The following is a 16,096-nucleotide window of genomic DNA, read 5'->3' as shown; positions in this document are numbered from 1 at the left end:
ATTCCTCATTATAAATCTCCATAAGATATATGTTGGTTTCTGTGAATTTTTTCGAGTGAAAAATGATGTGTCAATTAAGTTATCTTGGAAATTTTCCCTCTCATCATATTCAATTGCACTTCTTTCACAAGTATGTGTATTTTTATTAAAAATCATCATAAATATCTTGGGACTGACTATAGTATTTAACCTCTGAAAAGTGGCCTTTTGATATGCAAAGTGATCTAAACTTGTGATTGTCCTTTCAAATTTATGAAGTTATAAACAAATTGATTACCAGCTTGGATGACTGCTGGTATAGTGAACTCAAGTTTGTATTTTTGTTTTGAAAAAGTAATAAGATGCCAAGTCACTGGAGGCTGGGAGCCATCTTTACAGAATTGTGTAACCTAAACATCTCTTACTGCAAATGTTTCATAGATATTACGTTGGACTGTCAATATTCCTGGTTCATCAGTGTTTTCATCATACTCGACTTATCAACATACATGCCTCCAAAGAGAACAAAGCATGCACATCACCTGCCAGTTGCAGAACCATAACGTAGACATGATGTGTGACCATTCATTGTTTACTGCTTAGTGTTATTTTTTCAAGATTAATCAATAAAACAATTTCAAAAATGCCTATGTAAGAAGAACAACATTCTTTCACAATCCATCTCTCAGAACTGCGTTTTCAAAAGCGAACATTCTACTTCTTTCTTTTTCTCTCTGAGAAATGATAAGGAACCATTATTGTAATTCCCAGTGCATTTCCGGATACATTATTATACAACGAATCAACCATCCACATTACAAACTAATCATCACACATTCTTACATACATGAAATCTTAGGGAATAAAAATCACAGTGACTTGTCGTACATCTTCATCGGCATGGAACTTGCAGTTGTCAACTCGAAAAGTCTCGCACCTGTCACGTGACATCAGCAGAAAGTCAATAATAGCAACGAGATACGACGAGATCAAAATGTATGAAAGCCTTAAAATGCCAAAAAATGAAAGTTTACGGCACGCTGTTATGAACAACATCAGATCGATTGTTTTAACAGTAACTTGCAATGAAGGTGCAATATTATGAGGATGATCGATGATATCGTAAAAAAGTTATGCACGGATCTAGGGGGGGGGGGGACAAACTCGGTAACATCTCCCACTGGAAATTTTATTTTTAAAAAAATTTACACATTAAATTACGAAAATAGGTCTCGAACCCATCCTGGCAAAACTTTCTGGTTCCGTTCATGATTCTGTCATCAGGCATGCAGTGCTCGTTTTTCAAAGTAGGGGCCGGTGGTGGGGGTAGACAGATTCATCTAAAAAAATCTCGACAAGCGAAAAAAGGGGAAGGGTGAACCACAACCTCTCAAAATCGTTAAAATCATAAGAATAACTGTATGGGTTCTATATTTACTATTTATAATGTAAATAATTTATTAATTGTAACATGGCTAACAATTAATACATCCATCTTCGCTAGCCAAGATGTAAAATTGAAACCAACCAACACTAGATGAAAAGTGATTTACAATAGTTTCACATTTTGGTGCAAATGTAAACAATTCTTATATATAATAGATGCAACTGTTCAGAGATTGATTAAAATATGCTAACTCGAGTTATGTATTTTTCCTGCAATGCTAGCTGCCTTCACACCTGCATTAAATACATGTAAGATCAAGTACAGATTACAGAGCAATTTGGTGTACATAACACAACTATAAGTAAGGGGTTTTGACCAAAAGAAGAAAAGAAAAAATAAATAAAAATACTCGCAAATCTGATGAAAAACACAATTATCATTTATTTTACTTACAAATAAATCATTATTATTTTAATAAATTAAATAACGCTATTTTGTGTTACGTTTGCAGCGAAAGGGGGTGGGGGAGTGTTGAACACTTTCTCAGAATGCTTGCATTGTAATATGAAAAGGATATTTGCTTTTAATATTCCTTTGTTGAAATTACCCCTCTCTTTGGGGCTTATCATTGGTATCAGGCTCAGTGTTTGAACAATTTAGAATCTACACTATATCAGCAAGCATGCGTTCCAATTCTAATTACTATAAAATATCTCAAATTATATCTCTTGAAAGGACGATTGTTAAAGAATTTTTTCTACATTATTTCCAATTTTCTACGCAATTTCTGTCGACATATCGTTAATAATCGGGAGCTTCGAGGATCTAATTTTAATCTGATAAAATTGTCGAATAGCTTCCACTGCACAGTAGTGTGGATGTCTATTATACCATTCGCCCGTTTATCGATTGGTCGAAACCTACAGCGACCTTAGAAAAATCACGAACTGCACGAAATTATCATGATGATGTCAGACTAAAATTCCCATAGAAGACTATTTGGGTGTTTCTTTTATCTAACGCACTGATGTACACTACAGTGATTTAGTTAATTTAACTCACTTTTTACAATCAATTTATTAAAAGAAATACATGTATGTAAATATAAACAATAAAATGCTTTCTTTTGATGATTCTTCGATTCAAGGTAGCGATCATTGCAGAAAAATGACATAATCCGCTTTAGCGGGTTATGTATTTTCTCGGCAATGCCACCACCTTCATATCCCGCATGAATCATGCACCAAAGAAAGCAATTTATTGAAATATAAAATAATTATTGATTGTAACCATTATTGTATGTCGATGTCATTAGGAACTTTAATTGTAAGTCACATCGAAACAAGAAATATTCCAGCAATAATTTCGGATGTGCTGCAACCCGCTCTTTTTAGAATAAGCCAGCTATAGATAATAACACGTATAAACATGTTTTCGCACAATGTAGATAGGACTTGAAGGATCTCAAACCATAATAATTGTATATTGTTTGATTTTTTGTCATCAAATACATGTATAATAACAAACAACGTTATTTTTATGTAAAATAAAGAAACTACATAACGTTCGGTTGAAGTCTATTGAAAACACACTGTAAGTCTTCCTTGAATTGATTTAATCAAGATTATTGACATAAATAACAGCGCACATGTTACCAGCCACTTATATTTTGTCCTATGTTTGCTCTCAATTATAGGGTTTTCTTCCTTAATAATTTTCTTTTCTGAGCTATATCGCCCTATGGAGTCCGGCGGACTACTCGGAGCATTTCGCCATTCAAATTAGTGTGAGCTGGGGAAGGAAATACCAGTACTAGTGTGTATGTGTGTACTAAGTTCCGACTATAGATCCTCTATTGATAGCAACTATAATCAACTCAACATAAACTGTCTCTGTCAAGATTTTATCGCAATAAGCAATTGAATCCCAAAAGATTATTATATAATCATTGGTACATTGGCGACTGATTTTTAGCTCAATGACATGCACTTTTTGTTCGGCGTTTGTCTGTTTGTCCGCCCGTCCATTTGCATTTCCAAGCGCCTTGGCCAATATCAACCAAACTTGGTTTAAAGCACCCTTGCGTAAAAGGAAACATTAAAATAGGATTAGTGAGTAGAAAAGGACCAAAAACTGTCAAAATTCATCAAAATATTTAGAAACAAGAGAAAAGCTATCAATGCGACAGCACACCGGGTTTTCTTTTGTGTGAACAGTATCCATAATCCATTTGCCAACCCTGAATTGATGAACACAACTTATCCAGAGAAATGGGGTACTGTAAATGAAATATTTTTGCCATAAAATAACTAAGTTCAACTGCTGGTATTTTTTTCATAACTTACTAGAATTCAAAATCCTAGCAATGTGCACACCTCTGATATTCGACAATTGATCCGCAAAAGAGCAACTTTTTATCTTGAAAACTGTAGGAGGTGTTATCCGTACAATAAGGGTACCCTATATGCAATATTTTGCCAAAAAATGATTAAGTTCAACAGCTGGTATTTTTTGTCATAAATTATCAGAAAACAAATCCTAGCAATATGCACACCTCTGATATATGTACAATTGATCAGCAAAAGAACACCTTCCAATCTTGAAAACTATAGAAGGAGCTATCCGTACAATAAGGGTACCCTTTTGGCAGCCGCCCGCCTGCCCACCCGCCGTTTTCACCATTTCAACAACCTTATTTTTCCTTCGGAAAAACCGGTTAAAAACCCTTAAAATCTTTTTTCAAAGAATTTGAAAGATACAATCCAACACATCAGCAAGCTTCCAAAGGGAACTTTCGTGTTCATTTTAAATAACTACGTTTACGACTCCATTTGCTGAGAGAGGAACTACAATTAGGGGTGGGGTGAGTGGATGTTACCAAAACGTCATTGTAAAGAAAAAAGAAGCTACGGTATGTTACGTGAAATAAAATGGCAATATAGCAGCTTAGGAAATGAGTTGGTATGAGAAATTCAAATTTACTCCCACCGTAATTTTGGCTTAAATTGGAGCAAAATGATTTCAACAATTTTGACATCATTTTCTTATTTTCCAATTATTTATCCATTTACTTATTTTTTTTTTTTTTTTTTTTTTTGCATCTATGGGTTGGGAACATGATTATCACTGTATGTCTCTCTCTTCTACAGATACAACCAAATTAATAAAGATTGTTTTTTTAAAGAATGGGCTTCAAAATGCTCCAATACTTACAAAGGACATAAGGTACTACAATGTGCAAACAAGGATCAAAGCAACAGTAAGGTGAACTTTGCCGCTTGAACCCTAGACTCGAATAGTTTAAAAAAAAATGTTTTTAAAGAGTAAAAAACATTCCATGGAAAGTGGAAAAATTATTTCTTGAAAAGCTGAAATATATATTATGGATTTTAATCTACTTACTAGTATACACAAAACCCCTGATGAACAATGATTTTGTCATACTAAAGGACTGGTATGCAAGGAAATTTATTTCCTAAGTTAAAGATGCACAAATCCTTGAAAATAACGATTTGTCTAAACATCTAGGTAAATTATTTCTTTACATGATGTTATATAGTACTTTGCTTTCTGTATTCATTATTAGATTGAATTTCATCATTTATGTATTCTTCAGCATCATTAGCATACCCTTATGAAGAGCGACAATATATACAGGAGGGTTAGTACTGTACATATTGTTGACGAGAATAAGTTTATTAAATTAGTAGGACAATATACAATAATTTTCCGTAGTGTTTCCATTGTGCTTTTATAAAAATATGATTAAATGAAGCTTTGTACGAGTATGTTATAAGAATTGACACAAAAGAGAAAATAAGTGTTTGCATTGGAAATTTTACTTACATAAATACGCTCTCCTTTGGGCTATAAATGAATCCATTGTACCAATCTACGTTTGTAATACGCCATTATTGTCTTTTTTGTAGTATTTTTATATTCTGCTTCAAAGTGTAGAAAATTGCAATTTCCCATATATTCTTATATAAAGTTTATCTGTATTTTGAGGCATTAGAACATATTTTACACATGGTTTAAAATAGAGAGTAAAGTAGTTTTTACGCAAAAATCACAAAATGGCCTCTTTAAAATCAAGAGAGCTTTTCCTGAATTTGAACGACATCCATCCGTCTACCCCTCTTTAACTTTTAACATTTTGACCACAATTGGGGGTAAGGAGTCTTTATATGCATGAAGAAATCTAAAATTTGTCTAAAAGTCCCCTAAAACTATAACACCCCCACAACCCCTGGTGGTTTTTAAGCTAGCCAGTTACTTGAATATTGATCCTTGGATTAGCAATGTGACCCATAGGCCTCAATTATTTATATAAAAAATTTAAATGTCAACAATGAGTACAAATTGCACCAAATATATTCAATTGTACACAAATTGCTTTCCTAATCAATAAAACGAAAAAAATAAATATAAAAAATACAAAATGCACTCTTTACACATAAATAATGGGGGTTTATTCAGTAACACAAAAAAAAAATTTTTTCCTTTTTAAATTGAAGAAGAAATAAAACAGACTTCTCAATTTTAATTTAATTTACCTAAAAAATCATTCCATGATAAACAGAACTCTTGTTATCCCATCAATTACATGTACATGTCCTTTCAATGAAAAACATTGTTTTCTAATTCAGAAATTTTGACTACCAGTAAGTCTAATACCAATTCTAAAACTATTAAAATAGTAAAAAAAACAATTTAGTCTAAACGTACAGAAAAAAAAATAAAAACATTTACAGTAATCAAAGCGTTGGAGAGGTCCTTAGAGATATATATAGCAGTGGTACAGAATGTAAAATATAAAAGATTTTCTTAACACATACTTCATTGTACTCAAAATATATATCACAGATCATCTATCACATGTAAACAATTAATAAATACAATAAAAATGTAAAGGTTTTGCCAACCTTGAAAATCCTGAAGTTTTTCATGAACTACATGTTTAGACAATAAACTGTTTGACAACTACTTCAAATGCATTAATACAAGTATTTCTGTGAGAAAATCAATCCATGTTCATGTCTAAAATAGAAGTTACAAATAGTTTGTAATATAATGAATCTTTATTAAGGTCAAATTCAAAAACTATAAGATGGTTTTGGCAATGGATCTTGTGGCTTAATGGTGGATTTCCATCCTGTTGACATAATTTGTGACCTGATCCTCGGTCCAAACCTCTGGGATGCAATGCATACTGATGACACTCAGCTTAGCACTATGGGACATAGGTGTGCATGGGGGATTCCTGTAGCTTCAATGAGAGCAAAATCAAAATTAATTCAATAATTTGAAAATGGTTGTTGCTAAAGATACAGTTAAGACTAGAGTTATTAAAGAAGAATATATTATTTTGAGAGACAGTTATCCTTTTTTACATTCATTTTAATTAGACTTGAGAGATAGCTTTGTTAGAAGGAATTTTAACATGTGTAAAACATATACTGTGGTTTCATCAATATTCGTTGAATACCAATTTTCGTGGATTTCGTTGTTAAGTTGATCCACGAAATTAAATGTTCATTGAAGTTCAATTTCAACTAACATTTTGTATTGATAGGATCATTGGCCACGAAATTACGTACCCTTGAAACTGTGGTTTTTCGAAAATCCACGAAAATTGATACCCACGAAAATTAATGAAACCACAGTACATGTAAATAATCTATTGTATTATTGTTATCAAACAAAAAATGGAGAAATCAGAAAAGCCAAATTAGCATATATTACCTTGTGATGTGCACACATCCCAAAGCAACCAAAAGTGAGGATTTCAGGTTAAAGGGGAGTTCAGAGAGAGAGAAATGAAATAGCTTTCCATCACCGAAGAGCACTCTGAACCAGGCAGCCTTCCACAAACCCATCACACAATAGCAAGTATAAGGAAGAACTCGCATCAGAGAGCATGAGTTCACTCAGCAAAAAAGCTCACTCAGGCTCACACATCAATGAGTATTTATCAAATCATCATGCCCTAAAGCACATAAATGACCCTGTCAGTGAAATGTGACCATAATAATCTGACTGGACACTATTTCTTCCTGACAACATCATAACAAGTTTATGTCATTTGCTATTAAGCTACTTAAAGAGGGCTTAATTCACTACAAAATCTGCCCTATTCTTTATATCTAGTCTCTAGAACTCTACATTACTCTACTTGGTAAAAATTCTTACTCTTTTCACTGTCGGTTCTATTAATCAACATTTAAAGTAATATCATTACAAAGCATGCAGGCACTATTTTCAATAACAGGAAAAAAATGTAAATGGTAGGACCTGCAAATATATCACAGTTTTGCTACATGTACATGATAAATAAGTATTGTAAGAATTATGCTAACAAAAATAAGAGTCTTGTTCTTAAGGGATCTTTGGCACTAATCAAATGCACCATGGGATATCATATCTGTACATATAATGTTAGTTGTTGAGTGATGCTAGGCCATACAGGGGTGACTAGATACCAAATTAACTATTATTCACCTCAATCTGCAAGACTATATACTGTCCAACAATGTTGTATGAATAGTCAAACCATGCGTTTAATGTACATTTCATTCACGGAGAGTTAGAGCAATCACATATACGTATTAAGTTTCACATACAAGCTAGCGCCCCAGTCTAGCTCTACCTATATACAGTATCGTGTGGTGGAGTTGTGTAAAACTCAGCTTGGCCCCCATGAGGGGTACCAAGCATGCGTATTCGGTGACTGCCCGACGAATGGGGGTAGTCAGAGAGGTCAGTTAGTTCTGGGAGAGATCCGTTGGGAGTCGGGTAACCTAGGAAATCAAAATGTGAGTGTCAATGCAGTGAAATTAGTGGAAACAAAGTGGCATCATCATTTTCTCCAGACGTGCTCCTTCTTATATACCAGTGGGTATTTTTTGCAATTTGTTTGTCTCCTTATATATAGATTACCATATCCTTAATGAACATTTTGTGTTGAATTAAACAAGCAATTTCTATGTTAGATCAAAGAAATCCTTAAACATATGAAAAAGCATTTTCTAATTGTTTATTCATTAAGAAGAGCAATACTGCTACATTTGCTACTTTTAAATTCATTTGATCTTTTTTACACTAGATTTAAGCTTAACAAGTATACATTTTGTATAATTTTTAGGAAAACATCTAGTCTCTAATTATTTCATTAATTTTTAAATATTCATATAATCCAACAATTTTATTCAATATAAGGAATACAAAAACATCTAAGTGTCCCTCCTTCTTTTCACTAACACCCATAGAACTTGTGCACACATGGTGCAGTAAACCAGTACAAAGCAGTGAGGACTTGTCTAACAGATTATACCATACGAAAAGGAATTGGTACAACTGTGCAATCTTCTAGGGATCCTGGTAAATGAACATGTAATCGTTATGAAAGGAATGAAATTTGACAATGCCGAGAAGAGAAATAGTGTGGTTGATACCTACCATGGAGCATGCTTTCATACATCAGAGAGGAGGGTGTTACTGGAGTAGAGGCTCGGGATCGTCTGTAATAAAAAAGCGGAAATGATTTTATTTTAGCAATATGTAGTAAGTAATGATTGAATTGAATTTCTTTAGACCTACATTAAAGAACTCAATTTGTATGCATGCTTCTGTTGTTACTTGAAGATAGCCTAAAGCTGCCAAGTTCATGTTAACTTCTACTTTGATTTTCCCAATATTTCTAAACAGTCATGTGGTTATATATATTGAGCTATATTCACTACTAAGAGTAGGAGTTATCTCTCTTCACAATTTCCTTTTGGTGACCATTCAGACCCAGTAATAATTAAGTGATTCCATTTCAGCAAAAATCACTGAGTTTAATAACTATTGTATCCATGGTAAGTGAGAGATGAGTAACATTAACACCATGATGAACTTTGTGAGAGAAGTGATCGACACTGCTCGATCCTGACCTGAGAGTCCGGTTGGCCACGGCTGACCGGGGTCTCTTCATGCTCTCAGGGAGCCCCTCCTTCCACCCAGGTACATGGCCTGACCGTGGCCTCTTTTGAACGTTTTCCCAGAAGATGTCCCGACCTCCAGCTAGCCAATCAGATCCCACCTTGACATGAAGTGCACTGGATGGCCTGGTGGTGCTGTGGTGGTGATTTGCTGACTGGATTCGGATGATGGCTGCCGGCGAGGAAGGTCTCTGAGGCGGGGGAGATTTCCTTCGTCCTGTAAAATCAAGACTTGTATTAGTTATACCGTAATCAGGTTGACAAGAAAAATAGTCAAAATATGTAATGAAATCAATACATGTATATTTTTAATACAATATAGCAGGTATCAATTTCCTTAGAAAAATAAATACATAGATATTATATAATGAATATAACTAAATATCATTGGTTTTATATCCATGTTCAATACAAGATAAAACCATGAAGAAGAATCCTAAAAACAAAGCTGCTTTAAGTCATAACACATCTTAGGAAGATTCATGAGGAATATTTCATATGTAAATCTTATTTTCTAGCTACATGCATTTAGTTTTTATTTTTTAATTGCTAAAAGTCATTGATACAAGATTAAACATGTTAGGTTGGCAGTGATAAAATGATATCGATTTGGCAACCATTCTTTTAAGCTGTAACAAACAAAGGAAAGTACTAATAAAGGCAAATAAATTCAAAATGTTCTTTCATTCATAAATAACAAAAAATTGAGATCAATGGCTAATAAATCAAAGTTGTGACTATATAATAGTACATGTACATTTGTAAGTGAATTTTATCATTTTTTTTTATAAGGACAAAAAAAAATTTATTCTTTGTTATTTTCAGTTTAGATAAAAAATTATTTATAAAAATGTACTAAGTTAAAAGTTTCAAACCCGGGGTAAAATATATACTGATACAAAAGAAAATACTGGGATTACATTAGGTTAAATTTAGTAGCATATTTTAAGTTACACTGGATCAATATACATTGTAATTTGTTTTAATACTGATGATTTTGTTAAAGTGCTTATATATATTTTGATGGTAAAAGAAATATATTTCTTGGTTAATATACTGGTTTACATTTTGAAGAGAAAGCAGTGATGTATTTGTACAAGTAGTCCATTTATCATATATACACATGTATATGCATTCTATATGAGAAAGAGATATAATATCTAAAATAAGACTGATCATTTTCCCAATTAAAAAATGCTGATTATCTTGGTGATGATTATTTGTAATATTTCAAAAGATCCCATAGAGAGTGTATTATATGCTTTTTATTTGAAAGAGAGATATATCTGAATTAAGATGAACATTTTTCCCATTAAAAAATGCTGATTATCTTGGTGATAATTATTTGTAATATTAAATAAGATCCCATAGAGAGGGTAAATATATATTTGAGCGGTCACCTCTGCTGCTCATCTCACTCATCAATGACAATTGGAGGACACTATCTGTGTTGGTGTCTTAAAAAGAACAGGTGTCTCAAATTTCACACAGAACAAAGGTTCAATAAATGACAGAAGAATTTAAGCAAAAGTGATGATTCAAACTTAAAATATATAATAATGCATCAAAATTTCACATCTATGAATTCTAATGTGAAGATTAAAACATGTGTTTAATTGGTAAACTGAATACAGAAGCTGTGCCAAAAATAATAATGAATTTATTGAATTAAACATAAGCATTTTGTCTTTTGTGTATTAAACAGAAATCTGCATAGTTAGGGTTGACCCCCGAGAGGGAGAAGAGCCACGCCCACTTTAGTGAGCTTACCTTCCGATTTTGTTACAACAGGTACCACTGACACTTTTATAACGTCCTCCACTGTGTAAAATATAAAAGCATGTCTCTTTCGTTTAACAACTTTAAGGGTTAACCTGCATTAATAGCTTCGGCAACTGTACAGAAGATATTATAATTTCCCCTTGAAAGGAGGAGATGATTGCAATTCATCCACATGTATTTTAAAAACAGAGTTAAGGGACTTTGCTTGTCTATACGTTTATAATACAGATATCACATGGAAAAACAAGATAAAATATGTACCTTAGTATGATCTTTACCATCACCATATGACGTATCAAATGGATTTTTAATGATTTTCAAACCGTTACAATGTAATTTGGTTTGACATAGTATGGGAGTTTATTTATCATGGTTTGTTTCTGGGGTCAGTTAGAGAGTAGTACTGAGACATTACTGTTGGAGGACTTTGCTGCGGTCTGTTTCCAAGCCTCGGTCCGCTGTCTTTGGTATGACGTGTTGTATCCAGCCTCGGTGTTGGTTTTAATGGGATGGGCCACTATGTATCTGTATGCATCCATTGCACTGTAAGGCCGAGTACTGACTTGTTTTCTTCTGCAATACACATTAGATCATGATTAATATACAAAACTTATAAATAAATGTCAATGATGATTAAGATGAATGATATGGTGTAAATAAGAAAACTGTGCTGGTGTAACCTACACTTAATGTGCAAGAAAAATTAAGTATGTATGGTACATATTCATCCATTAATTTTATTTTATATACATTGTCAATGTACTATACATGTACATGTACCATACCATTATTTCAATATTGCTAATCTTTATGTGTAATAACCTATGCCATAAGATGTATGTCTTGTGCAAATAAAGAATGAATGAGTAATCAAACCAACTGACTTCATAAAGTAACTTAATTTTGGTTTAGTAAAGAAATATATATGTGTGTGTATATATAAAGGAATTACAACAAAAGTTGGTAAAAAGATACTTTTCACTAACCCTGAGGTAGGTCTTTGCCCAGTTCTGGGCGTGCTCTGTCGACTGCTGAGTGACCCCTGAACCCCTGACCCTTTGACCTCACTGCGATTCGTTGTGTCTCCATCGGTTCTAGCTGTCAGCTCTGCTTCTTCCCCTGAGGTTTGCATCTTCAGGGTCAGGCCTTTGACTGCAAGGGTATCTTCTGCCACCTGCTGTCTTCCCGCTCCCTCCGGCGGAGTGACTGAATCCCTTGGGTGGGGATGTCCTACTTGTTCCTCAGATTTTACCTCACTTGCTGCCACTTGTTCATTCGTGGGTTGCTCCACCTCATTACCACTGTAGAATGAGTCAATTCATGAACTGGACTGGTAAAACATGGTGTGGGTATTTCCCCAATATGTTTAAAAGCTTAAAAAATATTGCATTACTATCACTTAATGGTGCCTTGATGGATATCACAATGTTAAATTTACATTATTATTGAAACAATGTGGGCCATTTAACAAAAGTACATACATTATGTATATAGATGAATTTGTGGTGATTGAAATAAAAGGAATCAATAAAGTGATAGAAAAATTTTCATAGAAAGTTGACATACATGAATAACCTCCCTCCCCACCAATATTCCTTACAAAGTTACGATAGGTACAATTACATAATTAACAAATAAACAATTTATACATTAACTGAATCAAGAAATGGTACATTTTGTGCTGATGTTCTTATTGCTGGACTTTTTATCCAGAATTCCCCTTGTATAAGTGTAAGTGTCCATTTATAACCCTTGACCTCTCCAACCTAAATGCACTGTGACATGCAGCCATTAAAAATCTCAGTACAAATCGCTTTTTAATCATCTTTCTAGTTCAACATTTATTAATATGACACTCCAAGTTAAAGAACTGATAAACAAGAATGATTCTGAAAAATATCAAGGTAGAGAGCGTCTAAATGCCTTGAGATCTTCAAGTACTGTGGTGCTTTATCACCGTGCTAAGAGCTCAAACTCGATAGGACTGTGTACTCTAGGAATATTACAGCAATATGTCACCGTGGAGATGACAGAGGCCCCTTCAATCCACTTCATCAGTTTGATTGCAGGTCTGACAAGGCAACATGGACTAAGGGTGCTCCATTGCAGTGTAAATCTGTCTCTCTTACCTTTGATTGGGTTCTTTGGTCCCCTCTTCTACTTCCTGAGCAGAAGGAGCTTGTTCATTGTCCTACAAAAGCAGAAGTACAAGAGTTAGTATCCATCAATCTCGGGACCCTCTTCACAGGAATCCTGAAGTATGACCGGCCAGCACCACACATTCCTTGTGTACTGTATATCTTGTGCCGTCACATGGAGCCAAGAAAGTTATAAACTAGAGTACATGATGACCTTGTGTTTCTGGACATGTTCAAGTGTTAACGTGTTCTTGAAATACTAATGGGAAACAAAACATATTTTTTTAACACCAAAGCTAATAACATACAATGTTTTAGACATAGATGTTGCAGTATTTGAGCCTGTATTGTTTTTGCTGTATAGGGCCCTGAGTGGGAGAGGTAGGAGAACATTCTAATGATAGGCCATGACTCTGAACCATTGTTAAGGCAGCAGTTCCTGTTAATCAGCTAAGAGGGAAAAAACCATTTCATTTTGATTATTTCTGAAATCAGTCGATACAGAATTGAAATTTCCCAGGATAGTTGCCACAGACCTAAAACAACATCCATACAATACCAGCAGCAAAACTATGTAAAGTTATGGCGAATTAATGAAAAGAGGCATTAAAGCAGCATAAAACAGTTCCAGAGAAAGTCAATTATGTAATAAAGGCAAGTCATAAAGCCACAAAAACTTCTGAACAAATTGTGGATTCGTATCTGTCATTTCATAATACAGAGTATTCTCGGACACACATTTACAGAGGGTAAACCCTGTCCAACACTTGACTTGAAAGAATGGAAAGAAAATGAAAAAGGTGACTTGTTTTCATTTCATTAATGACGGTTTTGACAAGTGATAAGAAGGCATAAGTAAACAGGAGGCTGGCTCCTAAATACACACACACAGGAGATTGGCAGATCTCTTCAATGCACTATCTAATAATGTCCCTGTGTTATCAGAAACCTCAGAATAATCCGTGATAAGATAGGATTAGAAACTAATATATGTGATGTATAATGAACAAATATTTGGTTAATTAGTGCTAACACTATGGTTGAATGGCAGTCCATTTAGGGACCTACCTCTGTTGAACTAGAACAAACATGGCTGGTAATAACTCCAGCTGAACTGAGAACCCTGACTGTTGTTTGACATTGTATCAGAAACTTAAAACAGAAATACATCAATACCTCACGGAGGAGAATATCTAGTTCAAAATGTGTATTATAATCTTTTGTTTTGATGAAATAGAATTGACCTTATCAACTTAATCAATACCAAACAATACTGAATGAGGACAAGAATCGCACATTATACATTAATACTAATTTGTACATGTATTGGTTTCTGCGAGTTGAACTTCATGTTCAGTTTTATGTCATCACCAAAAACACAATGTAAAGATACAAATACCAGTAATAAAAAAAGAGATGGAAGTTTCTGTAAAATTCAGAATTTAAAATTCCTTTGAAGGTAATTAACTTTCATTCTCACTCCACTTTTGCTGAAAGTTGAAAGAAAAAATCATTTCAAAATGAAAGCTAGTACACATATTATATATATATATATACCGGTATATATAACACAGTTATATCATGGCTATTGCATATGTTGTAGTGGTTTATTTCTATAAACTTTTATATCAATGCAAACACATTTTTTTTAACCTAATGCAACATATACATGGGGATTGGAGAGGTCTGTTCACATCTTACATACATTAGAGGGATAAATATCTATAGAGAATATAGCTAGGTAGCATAGTTTGTTCTGCATTTTGACCACCCCCAACCCCATCTTACTCCCGGCAAGAAATAATACAAGAGGCCAATTGGCCTTAACGGTCACCTGAGTAGCATATATCCCATACACAAACTTGTCATGGAGTCTATGCATCTAATTAATTAGGTTTCATACTGGAGTAGAAAAATCAAAAATTTGTAATGACGACCACATTTCAAAAAGAACTGTGAAACTAAACTAAACTAAAAGATCTGGTCTACAAAATCATGAATTCAGTTTTCCTTTCAGGTGTGTGGGAGTAAAGAAGATAATTTTTTAACATTATATGCATTAACATCTATACATCCATTTTGGCCCTGCCCCAGAGTCAAAACCCATCTTTGAGGGGACATGAAAATTAAAATTTCAGTAGAGGACTTCCCGGTAAACATAATTATTAGTCAGTGTTTTTTTTTATACCGATGTGTGAGAATAGAGAAGAAGATTTTTAAACATTATATGCATTAACACTATATTGCCCCCCCCCCCTCCTCATGTCATGAACCCCTGACCCAGGGGCCATAAATTTCACAATTTAGGTAAAGGAGATTGGGGATATCATAACATTGTATTCAGTTTTTTCCCCACATGTGTGGGAGTAGAGAAGAAGATTTTTTAAGATTTAAAACATTTTCACTATTTGGCCATATTGGCCCCACCCAAGAGCCTGAACACCTGACCCAGGGGTCATGAATTTCACAATTTAGGTAGAGGGCCTCATGGACATCATAACCATGCATTTAGTTTTTAACAAATATATATGGGAGTAGAGAAGAAGATTTTCTAAGATTTAAAACATTTTCACTATTTGGCCATTTTGGCCCCAATCTAGAGCCTGAACCCCTGACCGAGGGGTCATGAATTTCACAATTTAAGTAGAGGGCCTCATGGACATCATAACCATGCATTTAGTTTTTAACAAATATATATGGGAGTAGAGAAGATGATTTTCTAAGATTTAAAACATTTTTACTATTTGGTCCTATTGGCACCACCCTAGAGCCTGAACCCCTGACCCAGGGGTCATGAATTTCACAATTTTGATAGAGGGCCTCATGGA

General features: G+C 34.0%; 1 protein-coding gene across 1 annotated transcript in view; it reads right to left on the bottom strand.

Annotated features, from left to right (window-relative positions):
• LOC128165636 (uncharacterized) overlaps nt 1–16,096 on the bottom strand; it is a 66,339-nt gene that overhangs the window by 9,171 nt on the left and 41,072 nt on the right. The window contains exons 27-34 of the mRNA XM_052830361.1: nt 13,260–13,321; nt 12,117–12,431; nt 11,546–11,703; nt 11,119–11,169; nt 9,301–9,565; nt 8,825–8,886; nt 8,016–8,166; nt 868–985 (exon numbers count right to left, since the gene is read on the bottom strand). Of these exons, the coding sequence (XP_052686321.1) occupies nt 868–985; nt 8,016–8,166; nt 8,825–8,886; nt 9,301–9,565; nt 11,119–11,169; nt 11,546–11,703; nt 12,117–12,431; nt 13,260–13,321 (1,182 nt within the window). The remainder of the gene's footprint in view (nt 1–867; nt 986–8,015; nt 8,167–8,824; nt 8,887–9,300; nt 9,566–11,118; nt 11,170–11,545; nt 11,704–12,116; nt 12,432–13,259; nt 13,322–16,096) is intronic.

The sequence above is a fragment of the Crassostrea angulata genome, chromosome 10 (genome assembly GCF_025612915.1).
Source record: "Crassostrea angulata isolate pt1a10 chromosome 10, ASM2561291v2, whole genome shotgun sequence".
NCBI lineage: Eukaryota > Metazoa > Mollusca > Bivalvia > Ostreida > Ostreidae > Magallana > Magallana angulata.
The sequence above is the reverse complement of the archived record's forward strand: the minus strand, read 5'-3'. Positions and strand labels throughout refer to the sequence as shown.